The sequence below is a fragment of the Acromyrmex echinatior genome, chromosome 2, assembly GCF_024713525.1.
Source record: "Acromyrmex echinatior isolate Ae372 chromosome 2, ASM2471352v2, whole genome shotgun sequence".
Lineage (NCBI taxonomy): Eukaryota > Metazoa > Arthropoda > Insecta > Hymenoptera > Formicidae > Acromyrmex > Acromyrmex echinatior.
Genome location: NC_141853.1, coordinates 5,291,050 through 5,312,967, shown reverse-complemented (window position 1 = coordinate 5,312,967; position 21,918 = coordinate 5,291,050). Strand labels below are relative to the sequence as shown.

At 30.4% G+C, this 21,918-nt stretch overlaps 7 protein-coding genes and 3 long non-coding RNA genes across 16 annotated transcripts; 4 read left to right on the top strand and 6 right to left on the bottom strand.

Annotated features, from left to right (window-relative positions):
* Positions 1-195: 195 nt before the first annotated feature.
* Positions 196-2,646, bottom strand: Cdc23 (cell division cycle protein 23). The gene is made up of 7 exons (XM_011064195.2): positions 2,507-2,646; positions 1,768-2,423; positions 1,367-1,546; positions 1,107-1,271; positions 785-1,031; positions 453-717; positions 196-394 (listed from the first exon to the last, which is right to left on the bottom strand). The coding sequence occupies exons 1-7, from the start codon at positions 2,605-2,607 to the stop codon at positions 284-286; spliced, it is 1,725 nt and encodes a 574-aa protein (XP_011062497.1). The 5' UTR covers positions 2,608-2,646; the 3' UTR covers positions 196-283.
* Positions 2,647-3,042: 396 nt separating this feature from the next.
* Sergef (secretion regulating guanine nucleotide exchange factor) lies at positions 3,043-5,133 on the top strand. Its single transcript, XM_011064190.2, has 5 exons — positions 3,043-3,170; positions 3,369-3,939; positions 4,247-4,498; positions 4,581-4,745; positions 4,872-5,133. Exons 1-5 carry the CDS (start codon positions 3,051-3,053, stop codon positions 5,039-5,041), a joined length of 1,278 nt encoding a protein of 425 aa, XP_011062492.2. The 5' UTR covers positions 3,043-3,050; the 3' UTR covers positions 5,042-5,133.
* On the bottom strand, positions 4,808-5,198 carry LOC147910424 (uncharacterized). Its single transcript, XR_015548449.1, has 2 exons — positions 5,109-5,198; positions 4,808-5,037 (listed from the first exon to the last, which is right to left on the bottom strand). It is a non-coding gene; the product is annotated as an uncharacterized LOC147910424 (long non-coding RNA).
* Positions 5,199-5,727: 529 nt separating this feature from the next.
* Positions 5,728-8,558, top strand: Fam92 (CBY1 interacting BAR domain containing protein Fam92). 3 transcript variants are annotated; one of them, XM_011064191.2, is made up of 9 exons: positions 5,729-5,912; positions 6,023-6,124; positions 6,245-6,373; positions 6,736-6,916; positions 7,149-7,373; positions 7,487-7,519; positions 7,654-7,806; positions 7,876-7,980; positions 8,050-8,558. In XM_011064191.2, exons 1-9 carry the CDS (start codon positions 5,881-5,883, stop codon positions 8,188-8,190), a joined length of 1,101 nt encoding a protein of 366 aa, XP_011062493.1. In that variant the 5' UTR covers positions 5,729-5,880; the 3' UTR covers positions 8,191-8,558. The 3 variants fall into 3 exon arrangements, with proteins under 3 accessions (XP_011062494.1, XP_087272845.1, XP_011062493.1); XM_011064192.2 differs by lacking the exon at positions 7,487-7,519 and having other exon boundaries at positions 5,728-5,912; XM_087416719.1 differs by lacking the exon at positions 7,487-7,519 and having other exon boundaries at positions 5,728-5,912; positions 7,876-8,088.
* Positions 7,989-9,865, bottom strand: LOC105150847 (uncharacterized). Of its 4 annotated transcripts, none has more exons than XR_015548446.1 (3): positions 9,317-9,840; positions 8,469-8,652; positions 7,989-8,378 (listed from the first exon to the last, which is right to left on the bottom strand). XR_015548446.1 is itself a non-coding variant. In XM_087416721.1 (3 exons), exons 1-3 carry the CDS (start codon positions 9,573-9,575, stop codon positions 8,371-8,373), a joined length of 345 nt encoding a protein of 114 aa, XP_087272847.1. In that variant the 5' UTR covers positions 9,576-9,865; the 3' UTR covers positions 7,989-8,370. The 4 variants fall into 4 exon arrangements, 3 of the variants coding, with proteins under 3 accessions (XP_087272847.1, XP_011062496.1, XP_087272846.1); XM_087416721.1 differs by having other exon boundaries at positions 8,575-8,652; positions 9,317-9,865; XM_011064194.2 differs by lacking the exon at positions 7,989-8,378 and having other exon boundaries at positions 8,412-8,652; positions 9,317-9,383; positions 9,477-9,807.
* Positions 8,767-9,310, bottom strand: LOC147910423 (uncharacterized). The gene is made up of 2 exons (XR_015548448.1): positions 9,140-9,310; positions 8,767-8,961 (listed from the first exon to the last, which is right to left on the bottom strand). It is a non-coding gene; the product is annotated as an uncharacterized LOC147910423 (long non-coding RNA).
* Positions 9,866-11,198: 1,333 nt separating the features above from the next.
* Positions 11,199-14,832, top strand: LOC105150844 (lysosomal phospholipase A and acyltransferase). 2 transcript variants are annotated; one of them, XM_011064189.2, is made up of 7 exons: positions 11,199-11,655; positions 12,007-12,149; positions 12,233-12,467; positions 12,588-12,815; positions 13,001-13,172; positions 13,254-13,376; positions 13,504-14,832. In XM_011064189.2, exons 1-7 carry the CDS (start codon positions 11,550-11,552, stop codon positions 13,721-13,723), a joined length of 1,227 nt encoding a protein of 408 aa, XP_011062491.1. In that variant the 5' UTR covers positions 11,199-11,549; the 3' UTR covers positions 13,724-14,832. The 2 variants fall into 2 exon arrangements, with proteins under 2 accessions (XP_011062491.1, XP_087272844.1); XM_087416718.1 differs by having other exon boundaries at positions 11,202-11,655; positions 11,851-12,149.
* A 128-nt stretch (positions 14,833-14,960) lies between these two features.
* LOC105150843 (TBC1 domain family member 20) lies at positions 14,961-17,767 on the bottom strand. Its single transcript, XM_011064188.2, has 5 exons — positions 17,172-17,767; positions 16,677-16,920; positions 16,354-16,557; positions 15,897-16,116; positions 14,961-15,816 (listed from the first exon to the last, which is right to left on the bottom strand). Exons 1-5 carry the CDS (start codon positions 17,608-17,610, stop codon positions 15,511-15,513), a joined length of 1,413 nt encoding a protein of 470 aa, XP_011062490.1. The 5' UTR covers positions 17,611-17,767; the 3' UTR covers positions 14,961-15,510.
* Positions 17,694-18,490, bottom strand: LOC147910422 (uncharacterized). Its single transcript, XR_015548447.1, has 2 exons — positions 18,317-18,490; positions 17,694-17,827 (listed from the first exon to the last, which is right to left on the bottom strand). It is a non-coding gene; the product is annotated as an uncharacterized LOC147910422 (long non-coding RNA).
* LOC105150842 (translocon-associated protein subunit gamma) lies at positions 18,439-20,599 on the top strand. The gene is made up of 4 exons (XM_011064186.2): positions 18,439-18,692; positions 19,493-19,620; positions 20,007-20,098; positions 20,288-20,599. Exons 1-4 carry the CDS (start codon positions 18,563-18,565, stop codon positions 20,484-20,486), a joined length of 549 nt encoding a protein of 182 aa, XP_011062488.1. The 5' UTR covers positions 18,439-18,562; the 3' UTR covers positions 20,487-20,599.
* Positions 20,600-21,918: the final 1,319 nt, after the last annotated feature.

Genomic DNA, 21,918 nt, shown 5'->3' with positions numbered 1-21,918 from the left:
GCATTGAATTTAATAACCAATCTTTTTTCCGATCAGTGAAAAAAATTGAAATTTTGCAAACTTTTTTATAATTTATATATACGACATATATACATATGCTATCCAATAATCAATTACAGCTACTTGCACTTAACACATCGAGAAATTTTAACCGTTTATTATACCGTTAGGGAAAAAAAATTTACTACAAAAATATATAATACAAAAAATGAATCTTTTGTATTTATGTACAAAATTATAAGCATTAAAATTATATACTGTAAACGGAAAATATCCTTTTTATTTATGGTGTAGGTGTGAACGAAAGATTCATTGGCGATAGTTGACTTCCAGGTGTTGCATCCGTTCGCGCTCTTTGCTCAATCACAGGATCCGTTTCATTCATATCATCCACCTAGAAAAATAATGAAATTTAATTGTTTTGCTAATTACTGTTAAATAATGTTACTTACCACCATAGAAGTTTCTTCTACTTTCACTCTTTTTTCAGCGATAGTTCGTAATAACACCTTTGCTTCCTCTTTTGTTTCATCAAATGTAAGGCACTTCTGTGCATAGTGATTAGCTTGATCCAATTGTTCCTTCTTTAAGTGATACTGTGTGAGATATTTATATGCGTGACTCAGTTCTGTTCTATCGACACTTCGAAATTCATCCATTACAAAATCTGAATAAGCTGCCGCTGCATGATCGTGTTCTCCTAATTTTTCATACAATCTGTAGCAAAACAAAAAATATACATATATTATTTCTGTCATTTCAGTACTACATATTGGATACATACGTTGCTAATTTTAAGAGTGCCATTCCTTCTATATCGCCTACATTACATGCCTTGTAATAACATTTGAGTGCATCTTGAATTTTATCCTGCTTTTCATATGCTTCGCCCAAGGCTAGAACCATCCTACTATCATGAGGCCTTAAAAGCTGAGCTTGTTTATAATAATATAATCCATAAAATGGCATTTTCAAGATTTCATATGTCTGACCCAAACCATACCATGCTCTATAGTCTCGTCTGTTCACCTCTAGCAAGTTGAAAAATATAAAATGAAAAATATAATATGTTGCGGATGCAAACAAAAAATGTGCAAAGAATTTACCAATTGCCTGTCTATAACTATGAATAGCACCATTGGTATTTTTCATTTCCATAAATTCATGACCTAACAATGTCCAAGCTGATAAATATTGAGGATTCATTTTTAATGCTCTGTGAAAATACATCACTGCTTTTTGATGATCAGCTCTTAAACTATAATAATTTCCTAAAAGAGACACCATTTTTAAAATATTTCTTAAAAGTATATTTTCCTTAAATATGAAATTGTACTTTTCAAAGAGATGCACAATTAATACGTACCAACTATACAACAAGTCTCTAATCTGTATTTATCTATCTCGGTAGCCCTGTGCGCCAAATCTGCTAATTCAACTTTCATTTCTTTCACATAAAGTAAATTCGAATATGTATCCATGTTATCAAGGCAATATGGATCTTCATCTATTATTCTTTTGAAAGTTTCTATTGCATTATCAACATCTAAAATAAAAAATGTTTTTATGACATGATATTCAACTTATTGCTTATTATTAGAAGATATTATTTTAAAAAAAATATATTTCAAATAATTATGAAATGTGTGATAGATTTAACTAAATTCTAAAATTAATTTATATAATCAAGAAAGAAAATTGACTTAAAATATTTCAATAAAGATTATAAACAGTTGTTTATTCTAAATATTGAATTCGTTAACTTGCCTCTTCTATAATGCACTGCAATTGCAGTTTGAGCTAAAACATAACCATTTTTCTGAAAACCCATCGATTGCAATTGACAATATAACGCTAAGCCTTCATCTATGAGCTGTAATTCTAAGTACATGTGTGCCATAAAAAAATATTTCATCCAATGATTAGGAAGGCATAAGCTCTCTAGCTTCTCTCTATCTGTGATTAACGCAGCCAGTTCTAACCATGCACCCCAATGCATAGGTTCCTTATGAATAGATTCCACTAGAACATCTGTAGCTTCTCTAATGAGTTGTAGCTTCTTTAACGTTACACCAAAAAGATATAATCCATAACCATCTAGTTTCGATGCCAAATGATCTGATCTTAGATCGGCACAAAGGTATTTTAAAGTCTCGTTCTTCAGAGGATCTGGCGGTACATCCGTCATGTCGTCTATCTTCTTTTTTTCTCCTGATAAATAACGTGAATACAAATGTAAAAATCTAATCTTAGGACTTACACAGTCCATTGTGAAATAAGCTGCTCTATCGTACTCCTTTAGATCAAAATATGTTTTAGCTAAGGTATAGATATCCTCTGCTTCGCTGACCTCTGGTACTTTGGCATGTATAGTCAAATCATCTATATCTACATTTTTCAAAGAATAATTTAATTCCGCTAACCTATAACAAAGAGACATGAGTGTGGAATCCTAAAAGTGTACGCATAAAGGGATTATAATACATTTATTCAAGCAAAAATTCACCATTTGGTAGTATGTAGCAAACCGCGCTGGGAGCATTCGCGTATCGCATGCAGAAGATCCGATTTAACCTCTTTAAGATTGAACTTCACGGATTCCTGCATTTTGCTCAGCTCAATTAATCTTCTACGTTACGTCACTTACAAAAATAACAGCATTTAATGTTACACAGCCAGAAAAAAATTCTTGTTTAATTAATCTACATTTCTTAATGTGACTGCTTGTATGCCGGCATATTTGTTTACAATCATGTACGTACATACACATATACCTAACCAACACAAAATTCGTGCATGGACGTGCAACCAGAAAGAAACCTCTGATAGAACCTACTAAAGGCTGCTGTATATAAAACCATTTAAATGTGTAAATAAAAAAATAGTATATTATTTTTGCTAAATAACAAGACAACATTTAACAAAATATGTATTGGATATTTCATCGATTGGATATTTCATCAAGAAAGACTTGTGCGCTAAATTATAGTTGGAGATTTTCATGAGCACCTGCCTTTTCCAAATGACGCATTTTGTCGCATTTTGTAAATATGCGAATGTGGAGTAATACAAAGAAATATGTTCTGAATTATAAGAAGGAAAATATAATAGGAATATTTAATAAAAAATATAATTCAAATATAATGTCTATGCATCGTCTGATTTCATGGGTAAGATAATTATAAATAAAATTCCAAACTCTTGTTATGCCATTTAATGAGAATTTCTATCGTGTACACACATTGTGAGATTGGATTTTCTGAATATATGTATATGTTGAATGAAAGCAATTTTTAAAATATAACTCTATAGCAGATTTATAGCAGATAAAGAATTCGAAAAATTTTATGAGCATATATCTTTTGCAGGGTGCAAATTCCCATGGTCAACTTGGACAAGGTTTATTATCTGAGCAATTTGTTCTACCTCAAGAAGTTGATTTATCCAAATGTTCCTTGGAGCCAGAACTCATCAGGAAAATTGTTGGTGGTGCTGGACACACATTGATTTTAGACACGAATGGTCATGTTTATTCCTGTGGTTTGAACAACAAAGGACAAGCTGGAAACATCAACATCGAGCAAGAAAATGTTCTGATATTTCAAAGGATATGTGCTCTTGAACATGAAATAGTGATTGATGTCTGTTGTGGATGGGATAGTTCCATGGCATTAACAAGAAATGGCGAATTATATGTATGGGGTTCCAATCGTTATGGACAATTAGGTTTGGATCCTTCAGTTTTTTCTTCAATATCTCATCCCTACAAAATTTCATTTGACAAGAAAATAAAGAATGTTTCAATGGGTCTGCGACACACCGCCATAGTAACAGAGAATCATGAACTCTACATTTGTGGATCAAATAATAGAGGACAATTGGGTTTGATTAATCCAGAAACCATGAAGCCTTACACTCTTCTTGGTGTATTCACCAAAGGTATATAACAAATTATACTTTGAATAATTTTTATTCTGTAAAAATGAATGTATAAATAAAAAAATTCTAAAGCTATTAAATTCCTCGAATATTTATTAATGTTTTTATTATTTTTTATATTATTATTTTACAGTGTATTTATAGTTTCAATATTTACTTATTATTCTAAGTTGAATTTTATACATTTTATATCATTTATTTTATCACTTGTAACTTAAATAGTCACGCCGACAACTGTTTTATTGAAAATACATTTTATTATAAAAAAATGAAAATATTTCCACTTAATTAAAACACAGGTGAACAGTTGCAGAACAGACAATGCAAGGAAACGTGGAAAATGTTACCTGTGGTCAGTATCATACTATAGTCCTAACAAAAAGGCAAACATATAATATATATGTCTTTGGTGATAACAAGCACGGACAGCTGGGATTTTTTTCTAAAACATCTTCTGAAACACGAATATCGCAACCTCTATGTACTCCGCTCTCTAGCATACAACATGATACACCAATTCAAATTCATACAGGCTGGAGTCACATAAATATCTTGAGCAGTAAGTAAACTAAATTCACTTTGTATTTTCGCTACATATATTAAACATTTATATACATATTAAAATATACATATAATTTCAGATGGTATTATTTTTTCGTGGGGAAGAAATAACTATGGTCAATTAGGCCGTTCTTTATCGAAATCACAAAATGGAATTTCTACGGAAGAGAGACTTCAGTGTATAGAAAATATCCCGAAAATCATTCAACTTTCAGTTGGATCGGAGCATAATGTTGCCTTAACTGGTAAATTATTATATGTGATAAAAATGTACAATGCTAAAGAAATAAAAGACATGTCAAATAATTACAATTTTATGTAATTGGAAATTTATTTTATTATATATCATAATAAACAATTTAATTTTACAGATAATGGAGCAGTGCTGTGTTGGGGTTGGAACGAGCATGGAAACTGTGGTAACGGAAAAACAGAGAATGTTTTACGGCCGAAATTTCTTCCAGTGCCATCTAATTCCGTTGTCATTCTCGTGGGTACTGGCGCAGGACATTCATTCGCTGTGCTAAAAGACACTAGCTAATTGCAATATTATATTATTGCATAATTATTGCATAAATTTGTTATTTATTAAATATTAAATCTTGTACCTGCAATAAAGTATTTTTAAATATATCTTGACGTTGCTGGTCAATTCGTTATTTTATTGTAGTATTATAAAGTAAAGATAAAATCAATAATGTAAAATTCCTTATTCATTTTCCACATTTTATATACAGTAGAAATATTATGAAATATTATTATTATTATTATTATTACATTTTCTAATATAAAGATAAATGCATAAAAACGATATTTTTACATGATTTAACTGTTAGTTTTATTTTTCTAATATAAAGATTAGGAGCTGTTCCATCTTCGAGTATAAACTATATGGTAATTTATCTACTTACTGGATAAACAAAAGAATAACAGCATAAAAGAGTAAGACAGTAAGCTAAAGTTTACCGAAAGATGAAATAACTCAGCCTAAATGTAAAAAGCGATTTGATTTTGTTATGTAGACAAAACAGAAATTATGAAATGTACAAATCTTTATCAAGAGAATAATAAAAAAATGATTGTATTACTGTGAAACAGAAAAGTTATAATAAATAGGTCAGATAGAACCATCTTTCATAAGCAATCAAAAATTCATATAATCAATCCCCTGCATAGTTAGCCCAAAGACAGTATAGAAAATACACATATAACTTCACCTGCGGCAATTTACCAGCTGCCAGTAGGCAACTGTCAACGAAGCGAATTGGAAAGGAAACAACAGACATTTGTTTCCTTCGCTTCGCAAGATAATCCCGCGGCAAAGAAATCTGACGTAAAATAGTTTGTTGAATTATTTTTTAAAGAACACTTAATAAAAAGATGCTTCGATCACGTTCTCAAAACAGCTTGTAGTAAGTTAAACCGAAAACATGTGATTTATTTTCAATTTTATATCGCCATTTGACATATCATAAACAAATCATAAACAAACTTTAAATTAAATGTCTATTTTTTTAATTAGTGAGCAAGAAGCGAAATTTGTACAAGATCGCATAACTGGCGTGGAAAAATACTTCGCCGAGCTGTGCTCAATATTCGCGGCGTTCACCAGAAAAGCTGCCAGGTGCTCCTTCGACCAACAAACCATATCGATTATTTTTCCTTAGTGACATATTCTTATTCCCTATTGTTTTGACAACGATGTGCTCCGTTTCGTCCGTTATTTACTAATTTATTTTTTCAGATTGCGTGATAAAAGCGATGAGGTGGCTAAAACAATACAAACTTATGCAGATTCTGAAGTCGTAAATCAATCAATGAGTGCCGGACTAGCGAATTTTTCTGCAACATTATCAGTCATCGGTGATTATAGGTAAAACGTAAAACTAGATTTTGTTTCAAATAATTACGTTTTCTTCGTAAAATGTTAACTTTTTTGTAAAATAATTTTTATGTTTAATATTGACATATATAACTAAAAAATAAAAATTATAGCATTGCTATTTTCATTAGTAACAAAATTTATAAAGGTCTTTATTTTTTTCTATTAAATCATAGCTTTTTATTCCTCGACTGCGAAAAATTATTAGAAGGCTTTTAAATAATCTTTTAAATAATTTTTATTTGATTTACCTGCTTTTATTTGATTTATATGCTATTTTAATTATGTTTTTATTTTTTGCTTCAATATTATTTTGATTTATATTTTTTTAACATTATCGATCTGCTCTACAGAGATGCGGAAGTACAAAGATTGGATTCCAAAGTGATTGTACCTCTTTCGCAATACGCAATGATTTGCAAACATGCCCGCGATGATGTAAAAAACACATTTGCAGCACGCGACAGAGAACTTACAAGACGAAGACATTTGGATAAAGTTCGAGAAAGAAATCCCAGAAATCGTCAAATGATAGTATCCTTATAATTAAAAATTTATTTCAACATTAGTTAATTTTAATTATAACTTAATTAATTCTATGCCTTTCGTAACAATAAAGCAAAACATTAAATTAATAATTAAGAATAAGATATTAATATTAATAATTTTTTAAATAAAATAATTTTAAAGTGATATAACTAGTTTGTCGTTTCAAGAATGTCTCGTTATCTTATATTATAAATCTTTAACTGAAAAAGAATATCAGTCTCAAGCTGAGTCAGAGCTGACGAAAGCGTCCATCGAAGTATCCCGAGTGGTAAAAGGTCTGGAGGAACAAATCGACTCATTCGAACGACGAAAGTTACACGATTTGAAGTCTATACTTTTAGATTTTGTCACTGTCGAATTGAGTTTTCATACAAAAGCCCTCGAGCTTCTGACCAAAGCATATCAGGATGTTGCAGCTATTGACGAAGTCAAAGATATTGAGGTGAGATAGAAGATTATTTCAATTTTTTTCTAAATTGTGTCTCTGGTTAAAGTTAAGAAAGAATTATATTTATAAAATATGGTGGTCAATATTGTTCATCCTTTAACATGCAGGACTTTCAAAACGCGAGAGGAGAAATGAACGGGGTAAACTTGTTTTAAATTGATATTTGTTATTATGATTTAATGAGAAAGATTTGACATTTCAATTAAACTTTACTGTTAAATGCTGATGCAATTTTGTAATCATTATTCAAATAAAGTATTATTTCTGTATTTAGGAATTTCGAGACACATTACGAGTTCCCGATTCTGTTGCAAGATTAAACACGGTGGGCAGAACTTCATTTCGACAGGCTTACTCGTTAACGAACTTAGCTACTCGATTCGCATCTTCGCCACAAAAATTAGTTAATCGAGGAACCGAATCTGCTGTAGGTGCAAAATTTGAATACACATCGCTCTGCAGTTTTATTTTTGGATCCTAATATGGCAAATTTTAGGATTCTATACGAACTGCATACACAAACTCTTCAGAGTCGGTTCAAGTTGAAGAATATCCAGAGAGCACAGAGGAAACGGAATCAGAATCAATTCAAGAGAAGCCTGTGAGAACTAGGCAGAAATCTATGTAATTTCAATCATCCTTTTAATATTTTGCATTTTTATCTTTTTAGAAAAAAGTGTCAAAACACGCTGGATACAAAGTAAAGAAACGCTTCATTCTCAGACCCGTCCCAGCAATTCCTACATGTCAGAAGTCTTTAATGTCATCTATAATATATCGCATACCTTACAGATTGAATCAAACAAAGTAAACATTTTCTTACACTTGCATAATGCTTATTTATATTAATTTAAGCGTCCTTGTAGATGCGCAATATTGTTTTAAAAAGATAAGAGAAACTTTATTGAGATAAAGATAATATATAAGAATCAATGTAACTCGCTTCCACTGAAGTTGAGTAACCTAATTGTTATATTGTTTAGTTGATATCTCAGTTATCTGAAACGAGAATTGAAATAATATCAAAATATATTTCTAAAAAAGTGTAAGTTTATTTTCTGTATTGTAACAAAGGGATGGATATCTCACTATCTGTATACATTTTTTTTTCCATGACAATAAAGTATAGCGATACTTCAGATAAATTATTACTCATAGATGAGTGCATTGAAGAAAGAATGAGCTTATTTATCACCTCCTTCGACTCCTGCTTGTGTCATTAGGTCTGCGATATTCTTTTCCAGGTCGTCTATTCTATTGCCCATTTCATCTAGTATTTCTTATTAAGGATCTTATAATAATTATATATTTGTAGCAACTATTAATACTATAAATAAACATATGTTAACTTTTACGAATAATAAATAAATAAATAAATAAATATATGTTAACTTGTATAATATTTAATTCAATTAATAATCAAATAAAAGGTGACATGAATACAGTTAAAAAATAAATATAGTTGAGTATATTTACATACAATCAGGTTCTTTTTACCTAAACTTTGTGATTTTCTTGAGTGGCTCGTTTTTTTCTTTTTTTCAATATGAAAAAAAAGAAGATGAACCATGCAAGATTTCAGCTAAAAAGAAGAGATTTATTAATCTCTTATAAACTAGTTGGAAAATAAAAGCATACATCAATAAAATTTTGAAGTCACATAGACACAAAGTTGCCTTCCTAATTATTGAAATTAACAGAAGCATGACTCATACAAAATTAATAACAAAAAAACAGCTATATTGCTTTTTACTACTTACGTTCAAAGATAAATAAGCTAAAGTACAGCAAAAAACTTGACGTGCACTAATAGAGACAACTCCTGTTACATGATACTGTATGACAAAATGTCAACACAGATTTTTCCACAAATGCTGTTTTAATAGCTTGCAGCACCGTTTTAGGTTAAACATGGTTAAATAGAAAAAAAAGGATATTTCTTCCTATGATCTGGTCAGACATGGTTTGAAACTTGTCCTGCATGTTCTGCAACAGCGTTTGCACCTGCAAAGGAGTCAACGTAGCGTCAGGGTCGCATCGTAACGGATCGTCCCTGGATGCATCACCGTCATCCTGTGCGTAAATACGCGGACTCACGTATTGCGTCAGCTCCTGCATGTTCTTCGGGTCGGCGCTGTTGCCCATCCCATAGCTGTCAACGTCCTCGCCCTTGTGATCCTGTTTGACATCGGCCATCCTCGACTCTTTAACCGGAGGGGAAGGAAACGAGGGTTAAAGCTCGGCTCGTCCGGTCCGGTCCAACGCAATGGATCCTCCCGAACGAACGCGTGCGACGACACCGTATCTAGTTATCTACCCACCGTGTGCTCGCTCGCGGTCTTTGGTGTCGATCGGTGCTAAGCACCGTCGATTGATCCAACAACGTACTCGTTTCGATCCTCGACGACGTTGACGGGATGTCAGTAATGAATGATGTGAAACCCAGAAATTGAATTTTCAAATGTTGTCTCTTTTTTTATTGCACAAATTTTATTGCACTTTTTCCTTTAATTAGAAATTTAAAAAAAACCAAGATTTTTGCTTGCAATTAGAAGTAAAAACTTAGCAAATTGAACATCAGTTTGTATAGTAAAAAAATATTTTTTATCAGAACTCTGAAAAAAGATAATTCTCCGTGGCTATCGGCTTAGTTATTGTACTATATTTTCATTGTTTACAATTTTTATTTTTGCACAAAAATCTTTCGAATGAACGCAAAAATTTTAAATTAATTTTAGAACAATAATAATATATGTCGTCATATGTCAAAGAAAATAAATATTGTAGTAAATAATTTTCAAGATTAAACCTAGGCAGAACAACAAGTCATTATAATATCAAAATGACTCCAAAATGATTATTAAAAATCATTTTTCGATCATTTCCAATTTATTTTTTTAATATTTTGACGTTATTGTTTAACTTGTTCTGTTTGAGAAAGTAAAGAATTGATTTTTACTCAATTTTTTATTCAGATTTTTTATCTCTACTCCTATACAGCATAGAATTTGCAGCAATATTGCAACTTTTGCTGTAGGGATTTTAATCATGCTGTGGACGAAAAAGCAAAAATTTATATTTAAAAGTCAAATAAATTATATTGTATAAATTATATTGTAAAAATTTCCTAAAAACGTTTCGTTTATACTTTTGTTACTCTTGATTTTTATTTTGCCAACGTGTGGATTTATGTAGATTTGTAGATTTACAGTAAAAATGTTTGTCACGTGTATACATTATAAAGAAACTGGAGTTTATTTTTAAATTAACCTTAAATAATGAGAACAAACATATACTGGCGAAGGCAATTTAAAACGTGACATATACGAGTCTTCCGCAATTTATAGAACGTCATACGATTGATGAATCAAATTATATGCTCCATATTCAAACTTGTTTGTCTTTGACTCTATCTTGACGCAATTTGCTTTTTTTGCAAAATCGACAATAGGATATATACTATAAACTGATCATAAATCTGTTTGTTTCACCTTTTGTCCTTGTGCGTTTTATTTCACACAAAACAAAACATCTTGGAAAAAAAGAATAATAAAATCTAATTTGAAACGTAAATCTGTTTACGTAATTGCAACAATCTGTGTTTACTCTTCTCTCTTTTAACGTCATTAAACGTGCGTTTATCAATAATTTAAATCGCTTCGTCTAATAACATGTTTTTTAAATACGCAAATACAGAAAGAGACAATTATGATCGATCAGAACAATGCTTACAAAAGCGTGCCAATAGAATAAGGGGCTCCGCACAATAAAAGGAACAGGGAACAGAGAACAGAGAATAAGAATTGCAACCTATCAGAAACTATGTATTCTACAAAACATGATTTCTGATAGGTTGAAATTTTTATTCTTTGTTTTCTGTTTCTTTTATTGTGCAGAGCCCCTAATACTTTTTGTCCTCCTCCGTCGCTTCGATTGGCTATCACTGATTACGAATGTCGTCTACTTTGACACATGAGGCGATATCAGCTGATTATTGTAACTGGAGCAAACGAACAGTGACGAGCATAGGATATTTCTGTTAAATCAAGAGGAGACGGAAGAGAAATTGTTCATCGAGTAACAGCCAAGTTCATTTAATTTCCAAAATACACGTGTTTCTTTCCTGTGAAAATCCGCCTATCGTTTTTAAAATCGTAGTCGCGACAAACAATGCGCCTGGCAGCTCTCCTGAGCGTGATAATTGTTCTCTCGCCCACCACACAACTGGTGAGACCCTGGCACGTCAAAACTAAACAAATATCGCCTGTTATTTTGGGTGAGTCAAAAATCTCTTAATATTGTCCATACACATCATATTTTATCTGATCATCTTGATATCCTTAAGATCAGGAAAGGCATAGAAATATCCTATCTTTAGGATATTCCTTGGGGTCTGTGATGTATGTATGGAATATTTTTGAAAGCATGCGCTCGCCGAAAGTTATTATGACTCTTTCTGTCTGCACTTTAGGGCTTGAAACGGCTCTGAAGTGCCGCTTTGTATGATTCTCTCCTTTGACGATATGACTCTTATCGTAGTGTCATAGAACTTCGAAGATATCAACTTATTGAGATATCAACTTATTGCAAAGAGCGCGTCTACTTACGAAGGAAAATGATATTCTAGTTCCAGGTGATGGCGGCAGTCAGGTCGAGGCAAGGATTAACAAATCATCAGTGGTACATTATATCTGCGCGAAAATATCCAACGATTATTTTAACTTATGGCTGAACATGGAACTGCTTGTACCTGTCGTGATAGACTGCTTTGTACGATCATTTTGATTTACCATGCATAGCTCTAGTCTTTTTTTAGCTGAATAATTTGAAAGTAATTTTTAATCCTATTACAGATAGATAATCTTAAATTGAATTACGATAATGTGACAAGGACCACTAGCAATCAGCCTGGAGTAGATATAAGGATACCGGGATGGGGTAATCCATTTGTAGTTGAATATATAGATCCCAGCAGGGCCTCGCCAGGCTCATATTTCAAGGACATTGGAAATATGCTGGTAAACGATTTAGGATACATCAGGAATTTATCGATACGTGGTGCACCTTACGATTTCAGAAAAGGACCTAGTATGTAGAAAGACGATATCAATAAATTGTTTCATACAGGCATTACATGCTAGCATTTAGTATCATATATTTTATTCAATTGTACTACAAATTTACCGAGATAAAGACCTTAAACTGCAGGTGAAAATGAAGAATTCTTTGCTAAATTGAAAACTTTAGTCGAGGAAACGTATATAATGAATAATAATACGCCAGTGACGCTACTGGTTCACAGCATGGGTGGACCTATGACTCTTATAATGTTACAACGCCAAAGTCAGAAATGGAAGGATAAATACATAAATGCCTTTATCACACTTAGTGCTGTATGGGCAGGATCTATCAAGGCTGTTAAAGTATTTGCCATTGGTAAGCATATCAATCTTATTTGTATAATCTTGTTTACTTGTAATGATTAATAATCAATTATTGTTGAATTATTAATAAATTAGCAGATAACTTGAATTTAGAATAGTATAATACAAATTTTTCAACTATTATCTTGTTTTATGAGATATAATGCTTTACATACACATTTTTTGTGTCTAATACAGGAGATGATTTAGGTGCATATTTTCTTCGTGAAAGTGTATTAAGAGACGAACAGATAACGAGTCCAAGTCTAGGATGGTTATTACCTTCAAAACTACTTTGGAAAGACACAGAGATTTTAGTGCAATCGGATCAGAAAAACTATACATTGAGCAATTTACAACAATATTTTATGTACAGTGGATTATTTAGACTATTATATATCTGCTATATTTTGTTTTCCATAAATATTTTTAAAGATATTTTCATTTACAGAGACATCGACGTTCCTAACGCCTGGGAATTCAGAAAAGACAATGAGAAATATCAATTGGATTTTACGGCACCAGGTGTTGAAGTACATTGTTTATACGGCAACAAAGTGGACACAGTAGAAAAGTTTGTATATATATATAATGTGTGTGTGTGTGTGTGTGTGTGTATATATGTATATATATATATATGTACATTTTATTTTATTTATATTCATAATAAGCCATTTAAAATTTATATTTATTTTTTGCAGATTGTATTATAAACCAGGTACGAGTATAAATGGTTACCCTAAATTAATAGTTGGAGATGGCGATGGAACAGTGAATATAAGGAGTTTGGAAGCATGCACACTTTGGCAGAGATCACAAGTACAAAAAATTTATAATCAAAGTTTTCCTGGAATAGATCATACTGAAATCTTAAGAAATCGTGATGTTTTGGCATATATTAAGGCAGTTTTAAAAGTATGATATAAGTTTTATTAGTAATTTTTAATGAAATGCAAAAGAATGACAAACAGAATTTAATGACGTCACTATATTCTTGTAACATTTTTTGCTACCGATGAGATAATAGTATCTCGTCCGTGCTAATCTTGGTACGAATTAATATTAAAACTTCAATATAAAATGATTTTAACAAGATTAAAACATTTTCATTAATTTCATGAAGTAAATTCATTTCTTGATACTTTATTGACTAAAAAGTACGACAATGTAATTGAAAATATATTTTTATTAACTACATTGTTCATTAAAATATATCATTACATAACATAGCAGCAATTATCGATTGGGAGTATTATAAAGTGATGCAGTTACAAAAAACATTTTCTAAATGTCAATACTTCCACTCATTTACTGGCATATAGCCATGCTCTCAGCCTATAAATATAATACTTTTATCTTCTCCTTATGTGTACATATTTATATATTCAGTATATATTATCAATTTTTATATTGCATGATCTCACATGAAACAAAGAATGATCAGATTAACATGACTAGCGATATACAGTAATAATATGTTATATATAAAATGTTTCTATATGTATAGTAACATATTTTTTTAGTCGCTGATGCAGCACAATTAGAATAACAATGAAGTTTCTTAAGTTACTAGTCATAAATTGATTATATTAAATATATATATATATTCAATATTATATTTATACTGATTCATAATTGTGATGAATACTCATAAAATGCTAAAGAAATTTAATGTAAAAAACATTCCCTTAAGAGATCTGGAGACACAATAGTGTCTCGACAAAGCAGTGACACTATCGTGTTCCTTTACGCGAACCGGCGATATTAATAAATGTTGATTCTAAAATGTTTACAACTTTAAAATTTTCTTATTGTAATACACAATATGTATATAACTTGTATTTTTTTTTGGTATAAATAAGTTCATATATTTTAATAAATATATGATTTTATAATATTGTATAATAATTTGTAGAAAGAAATGTGCTGATAAAAATATTTATTAATTTATTAGCACATTAAATTTCTACAAAATTACATTCATGTATAAAATGGTGAAAAATAAATCTTTAAATAAATTCTACATAAAATGTAAGCAATCAATATGATATTCTTTTGATATCTAATGCCATCAAATCTGATAAACTAGACAATACATCATTACATATATATTTTTAAGATAAAACGGTATATTATAAAGAAGATGATAATAAATGAATGTTGTTAAAAAATAAAATGTTTTTATTATTGATCACATAATGGTTAACTACCATAATTTTTCTTTGCGAATATAATTATAGATAAAATTGTTCCTAATCACAGATCATAACAACGTAATTATAATAATAAATATTATATACGAAACATTTTTATATACATTTTATCTATTTGATATCCCATTTAGGTCCAAACCTTTAGCAATTCTGATTAGAAATTATTTTTTTTCTATAAATTTTCATATATTTATAATTTTTTAACATATAGTAAAACATTCATGTTCCTCTAGAACACAGCATAAAGGCAGCATAGGAATGCACAAGATTCTGACTCATGTGTCCTAGAACAGATTTTTGCTCAAATACTGATAACCAAATCTTTCAGTTATTGCTAACAACACATACTCCTTGCTTCATTTCTTTGGTGCTTGCTTTTATACAATTTTTAAATCTTGTTCCAAATCGCAGCGTGTATTGAAGAAGTGGAGGGTTTCTGCTTTAGAAAATATGTAAAAATTCTAGTTTTTTACAAACAACAAATATCTCTTAATGTCAGTTAAGCCCTGTCGAGGATCTTATGAAAGCATATATTCCCAAAGCTAAAATAGTTACAACAGTAATGGTTTTATAACTTCTAATACGATAAGATATCCTTGGCGTTGCCTGAACAATTTTTAATTTTCGTTGTCTTTCTCTCTCTTGTCGGCTTGCTTCTGCTTTTGCCTTCCATTCTTGCTCTTTAATTTTTCTCTTATGATCATAATCTCTGACATCATTACTGATAGATTCAGGAGGATATTGTCGATATAGATTCTTTGCTTCTACTAAAAGGATTTCAAATGGCAAGTCGTCGGGTAACTGAAAAACATAGATTTGAAATAATTTTATTGTCTTTCTTCAATTCTTCAGAACTAATTATTTTCTTTTATTATACTCACCGTACATAATACTTTATGTGTATGTCCCATATCGGGCGTAGTATTAAAAATTTCTGTAGCTCTATGTGCCACAATTACTGTACTTAAATAGAGAGGCATAAGTGGGGGACTACCCAGGAAAAAATCAAATAATCTATGTAACAATTTTCGGTTTTCTGCAAACTTGTGTGCATACCATGTTGTATATTCAGCCAAAGCAAAATGTGGAAACAGTTCTACACTAGAGTAATAAGGAACGTTGCTATTAGTAATGAGATTATTAATACCAGTAAGTTTATGAAATAAAAATTAATTAAAACAAAAAAATATAAATTTTAAATAATTTATATGTATAGTATATAGAATATTATTAAATTAATATAAAATACAATAGAAGTTTATATTTATTAGTTTATTTAGAATAAATATAAAAATAAAAAGTTTAAGATATGTTCTTAATGAATAAGAAAAGACTAACTTTTCTAAATGTTCCAAAAGCGTAGGATGTACTCTTTCCAGCAATGCAAATATAAAGAATAACTCTTGATTCACTTTTTCCATAGTTTTTTCCATAAATCTTTCCAGGAATTCTAGCGAGATACTTTCAAGCACATACAAGCCTGCTTGTAATCCCATCACAACTAACACAGTTGCTGCCACATCATTGTATCCTTGATAGTAACTAAGTACAAATATTATTTCATTTTATATTATAATAAAACATAAATTATATATAATACACACACACACACACACACAAAATAAATTAATAATGAACTATTCATATGTAAATATACTAACTTCAATTGGGAATGTCTATGAAGTACCCAGCACATAAGTTGAGTTAACTGCTCTTGAAAATTTTCCGTCTCCTTTTCTGTTGCGCTCTGTGAGACATGACTACCGCTACGTGCCACATCCTTCAATATCTGCTGATAGATCTCGTTTGGTATATAAGTATGTACAGTTTCTAGTCCATTAATGGATGTAGGTTCCAATTGTGCCAGGCGCAAAAGTTTCGGCCACAGTACCCTTCGTACATCATCTACAGATCATCTTCATGATTTCAAGACTTAGTCATAAAGAACAAAATTATTCTCAAAAAGGAACCATTTTAAGTACATAAGCAATATTAGCAAACTAGCACTTGGAATACCGTATCCCAAAACTACGTTACTACTAACGTTAATCATGTAGAAGATCGAAAACCGGAAAATTTTTTTTCAATAAAATTCCAGAGAACGAAATTATCAAGGTTCCTTGTTGATCATAATTGACGTCACCTGGACAAAGTACCATTAACGAAGCCTTCGCTACTACAGCCAAGTAGTCTTAGCTCTCCTAACGTGAGATCCGGATTGACGATGCTGCCACGGATCACACTCATCTTCATCCTTTCGCGGCTCGTGAGGATGTCTGTCACACCGTGGTCGTCCTCGCGAGTCAGCACACCATTCCGCTGTTTGCCTGCTGTGACCACATCGGCGAGATCTGGTATCTGCGGCGTGACGCCGTCGTGCCACGCTTTCGTGGAGTCGGACAGGATCACGAGGGGCACGCGGTTGTCGTGCAAGTCGGTTGTCGCCCAGCCGTCTGTTTTTGTTGAGAGACTCACCGGCGACGCCGACTCAGGCACATTCCTTCTGCGTACTTTGTTGTGGTTATGATTCTCGGTTGACGTTGATGCTTCCGTCGAAGATTGCATCAGGGACACCTCTTCGTTCTCGGCCTCCATAATTTCGCGGTGTCGAGATGGATTTAAGCCAGACACGTTAGTACGCGTGTCATAACACTGATAATTTAATTGGAATTCCCGAAAATTCTTCCAATTAACGGATCGCAGCTGATCCGTCAGGAATGACAGCAAATGGCACACTAGAGACGCCAGTTAGACGAATTGGTTGCTGTCATAGCTCTCGTATGTATGTACGACTATATAGCTAGAGCTACAGCTGCAACACCGATAAAGCAATATTAAAAATAATCAACAATTTAATTTATAGAAGTTCCAAAATTTGAATTATGATTAATTGATAATTTAATTTTACGATTTATTATACCATATTTTATATTGTTATTAACTATATTTGATCATTATTTATGCATAATAACTATTAAAAAACCAATTCAATTCATATGCTAATCCTATAAATATATATAAATGTTTATTCAAGCATGTATAATAATACATTTATTTATATTATTTAATAAATCATTTAATTTAATTTGTATTGTAATATTATAGATTGATCAAATATTTATATTGATAATATTGAATTCTTCAATTATCTCTAGACTCATCGAATTGTGATTTAAAATGCTAAAAATAAATGCAATAAGATCATGTATTTTTGTTTAATCTTCAAAGTTTCAGATGTATCATAAATATCCATTTCTATCCTATAAATTAAATGAATAAATTTGATAGAAATTTCTAATACCTGCAACTGATTTGACAAATTTTTGGTAAAGTTTACAGCAAATCGCCTCCAGAGAGCAAGACTTATGCCTCGATCGATATGACGAGGAATGACGATGAGGGACACGTCACCACACGTTTTCACACTGACGCTTTTTACGCATGCGTACCATTTGTTTTTGACTGTTTCCGACATCTCCGTCGTCCGTCAAGTGACAGTCCTCGTGAACAATTGTCCGCCGATTATATCGTCTAGCTGTTACTGAAAATGTCGGGAAAGTCTAAAGCATTTACCAAAGAGGAGGAGCTACTATTGCAAGACTTCTCCAGAAATGTGTCGACAAAATCCTCGGCGTTGTTCTATGGCAATGCTTTCATCGTTTCGGCGATACCCATTTGTGAGTGTAGAAATTTGTGAAGAGCATTGAAAAATACTCCTTCATCATTTTTATCCATTACATTATGCAATTAGATTCCTGCTGTATAAAATTTTATGTTTTCTGATTTACTATCTGATTTAAAATACAGTTAAAAAATTGAGATTTGACAGTTATGTCTTGGAACTCAACGAATATCGTGTAACAGATTCTATAATATTCTTATATATATTTTGTATATAAAACTTGTTTATATACAAAATATTGTGTTTATTATATATTTATGATATTTGTGTGTAAATAAATTATCTAAAAAATATTATAGATTATAAAAAATAGTGTAGACAGATTTTTCTATGTAATAATTTCAATAGAGCAATGTTTCTGGTTTCTATACAAAAAGAGATTCATATTTTTTAAAAATACATTTTAGTTTAAATTATTTAAATTAGAACATATTTATGTGTTAGAATTTTTATGCATATTGATATATATATATATATATATATATATATATATATATATATATATATATATATATATATATATATATATAGGGTTGGCCATATTCGACGGAAAGATGTTTTTTTTTTCAATCATGGGAAACGTCGTTACTCGATCTAACATCTCTTTCCCATGATTGAAAAAAAAACATCTTTCCGTCGAATATGGCCAACCCTGTATATATATCTTAGTCCAATTTTAATAACATAATTTAATATCCCTAGCATATCTTTGTTTATTTTAAATCTGATATTTAATATTTATTGAAAATAAATATTACATGAAATCTTTACAAACTGTATTTTATTTTTTTACAGGGTTATTTTGGAGAATACATTTGATCGATTTATACTCTAACCTAATCTCTTTTGTATTGGTTACATTGGCGAGCACATACGCCCTTGCCTTAGCATATAAAAACACAAAATTCATTCTTAAACACAAGGTATGTTTTACGTGAATTTAGGAGATTGATATTTGTTTACTAAAGCACAAAAGTGTTTATTAAAGTAAATAAATCTTTTTTTTTATAATTTACAACTTTAAGAAATTTACCTTTTGATTTTGATTTTAAAAGAGTCCATATTGATCACAAAGAAAAAGTGACTTTGAAAATTGGCTAAAAATGATATTTTGTAAATTATGAGATGCTAATTAAAAGTTTTCTTAAACAAAACCATAAAAAGTGAACAAATTTTGCTATAGCATCATTTGATTAGTGCAGAGTCCTTTGTTGAGAATTTGTTGAATAAGTCTAAGACTTAAGAGATGATGTACCATGTAGGAATGATGAGAATATAATATAATGTTGTATATGCATATGTTATATAGATTGCAGTAAAAAGAGAAGATGCTGTAACTAAAGAAATAAGTCGTAAACTCGCAGAAGACAAAAAGATGAGCAAGAAAGAAAAGGACGAAAGGTAATTTCAATTTTTTCCAAAACAAATGGCTGATCAATTATGCATCAAATGGTGTATAATATTTCCTAAGTAATCATTTCGACACAATTGATTATAATACAATTGATTATAATAAAAAGTATATCATACCTTTTGCAAAATATATTAATTTATATGTATTATATATATATATTATATTTAAATATCTAGGATCTTGTGGAAGAAGAATGAAGTGGCAGATTATGAAGCAACAACATTCTCAATTTTTTACAATAATGCCCTTTTCCTAGCATTCGTCATTGTATCTTCGTTTTACATTTTAAAAACATTCACACCTGCAGTAAACTATATACTTTCTGTAGGTGTTACTAGCGCATTCCTAGCATTATTTTCAACAGGATCTCAATAATATATGCTACGAACCCATGTATTCTGCTAATTTCATAAGAAACCTCCATCAGTTTGATTTACCTTTTGATATGGAACAATCATGAATAATAAAAAATTCTATTTATAATGAAATCATCTGCTATAAATTATTTGCTATTTCCGATTAACATTTCTAAGTTATAAGCAATTAAAAAAATTGTTCTTGTTGAATAGCAAATAGAACTATACATAGAACATTTGTTAACATTTTATCTTTATAAGGACAATTGATCAGACTCTGATTAACTTGAGCGGTGAATGAAATTACAGTAAAATTTCTAAACATAATACGTTGTCTCTAATTTAATTCTTCCCAAAAAATATGTCAAAAATTAATGATTCTATTCGTTTAATTATAGATATTACCTGATAAAAGCTAATCGTCGATTAAATTAATCAGAATTTGATGTACATTATCTTGAGCAATATTAATTTGTGATCTTATGCAGGTATGTATATAGAAAATTATAGTATAATAGATGTAAATTACATTATCAACAAGACAATTATAATTTTATTATTATAATTGTTGTAAACAGTTATAATGTGTGTGTGTGTGTGTGTGTGTGTGTGTGTGTGTGTGTGCGCGTGTGTGTGTGTGTGCGTGTGTGTGTGCGTGTCCGCATGCGTATGCGTGTACCATTATTATGACAGTTATCTTGTAGACATTATTGCGTGAAGTACCCGATTTAGCTCTTAAAAAAATATTATTAAAAAAGTGAAGTTGTAGTTATTTACCAGTTAACATAAAGTTTCGAGAAAGATGTATAAATTATATTATATTAAAGGATTATTTAAGTGGAGTCGAGTGTTGTACTATCTTGGGAAATCGTCGGAAATATGAGAAAAATTGTGATTAATAACAATAAATTTAATACTATTATCTAATGCTGTTATTGATAAAAAGTTATTAAGTAAGATGTCAAGAAAGCAACACAAGAATATTATTATAATATTTAAATACGTAACTTTGAGATTTTCAAGCAACTAATAAACGACAGAGAGTCCACGATTTAATCATTTTGTTTCCTGGATTTGAATAACAAACATGCTTCAAGTAATATGTATTTAAATATAAATTTAAAAACAATATAGTTATTGTTCTTAATTTCTTTTGATATCTGAATAACCTTTTATCAATAAATTCAATTGATTCTCGATATAATTATTGTCTAAATATGATTATTATCTTCGATTATGATTTCTCTAATTTTTTCTCAAGATAAGCAATACAGTACTTAACTCCATTTTAGTATCAGTTCTTTAATATAATATATAATTTATACATTTCAAAATTTTATGTTAACTGGAAAACAGCTAAAACTTAATATTCTTTCATAAAAATATTTTAAGAGATAGCGAACTGATATTTCACACAGTAGTGACTACAAATCATTAACTAAAAATATGTA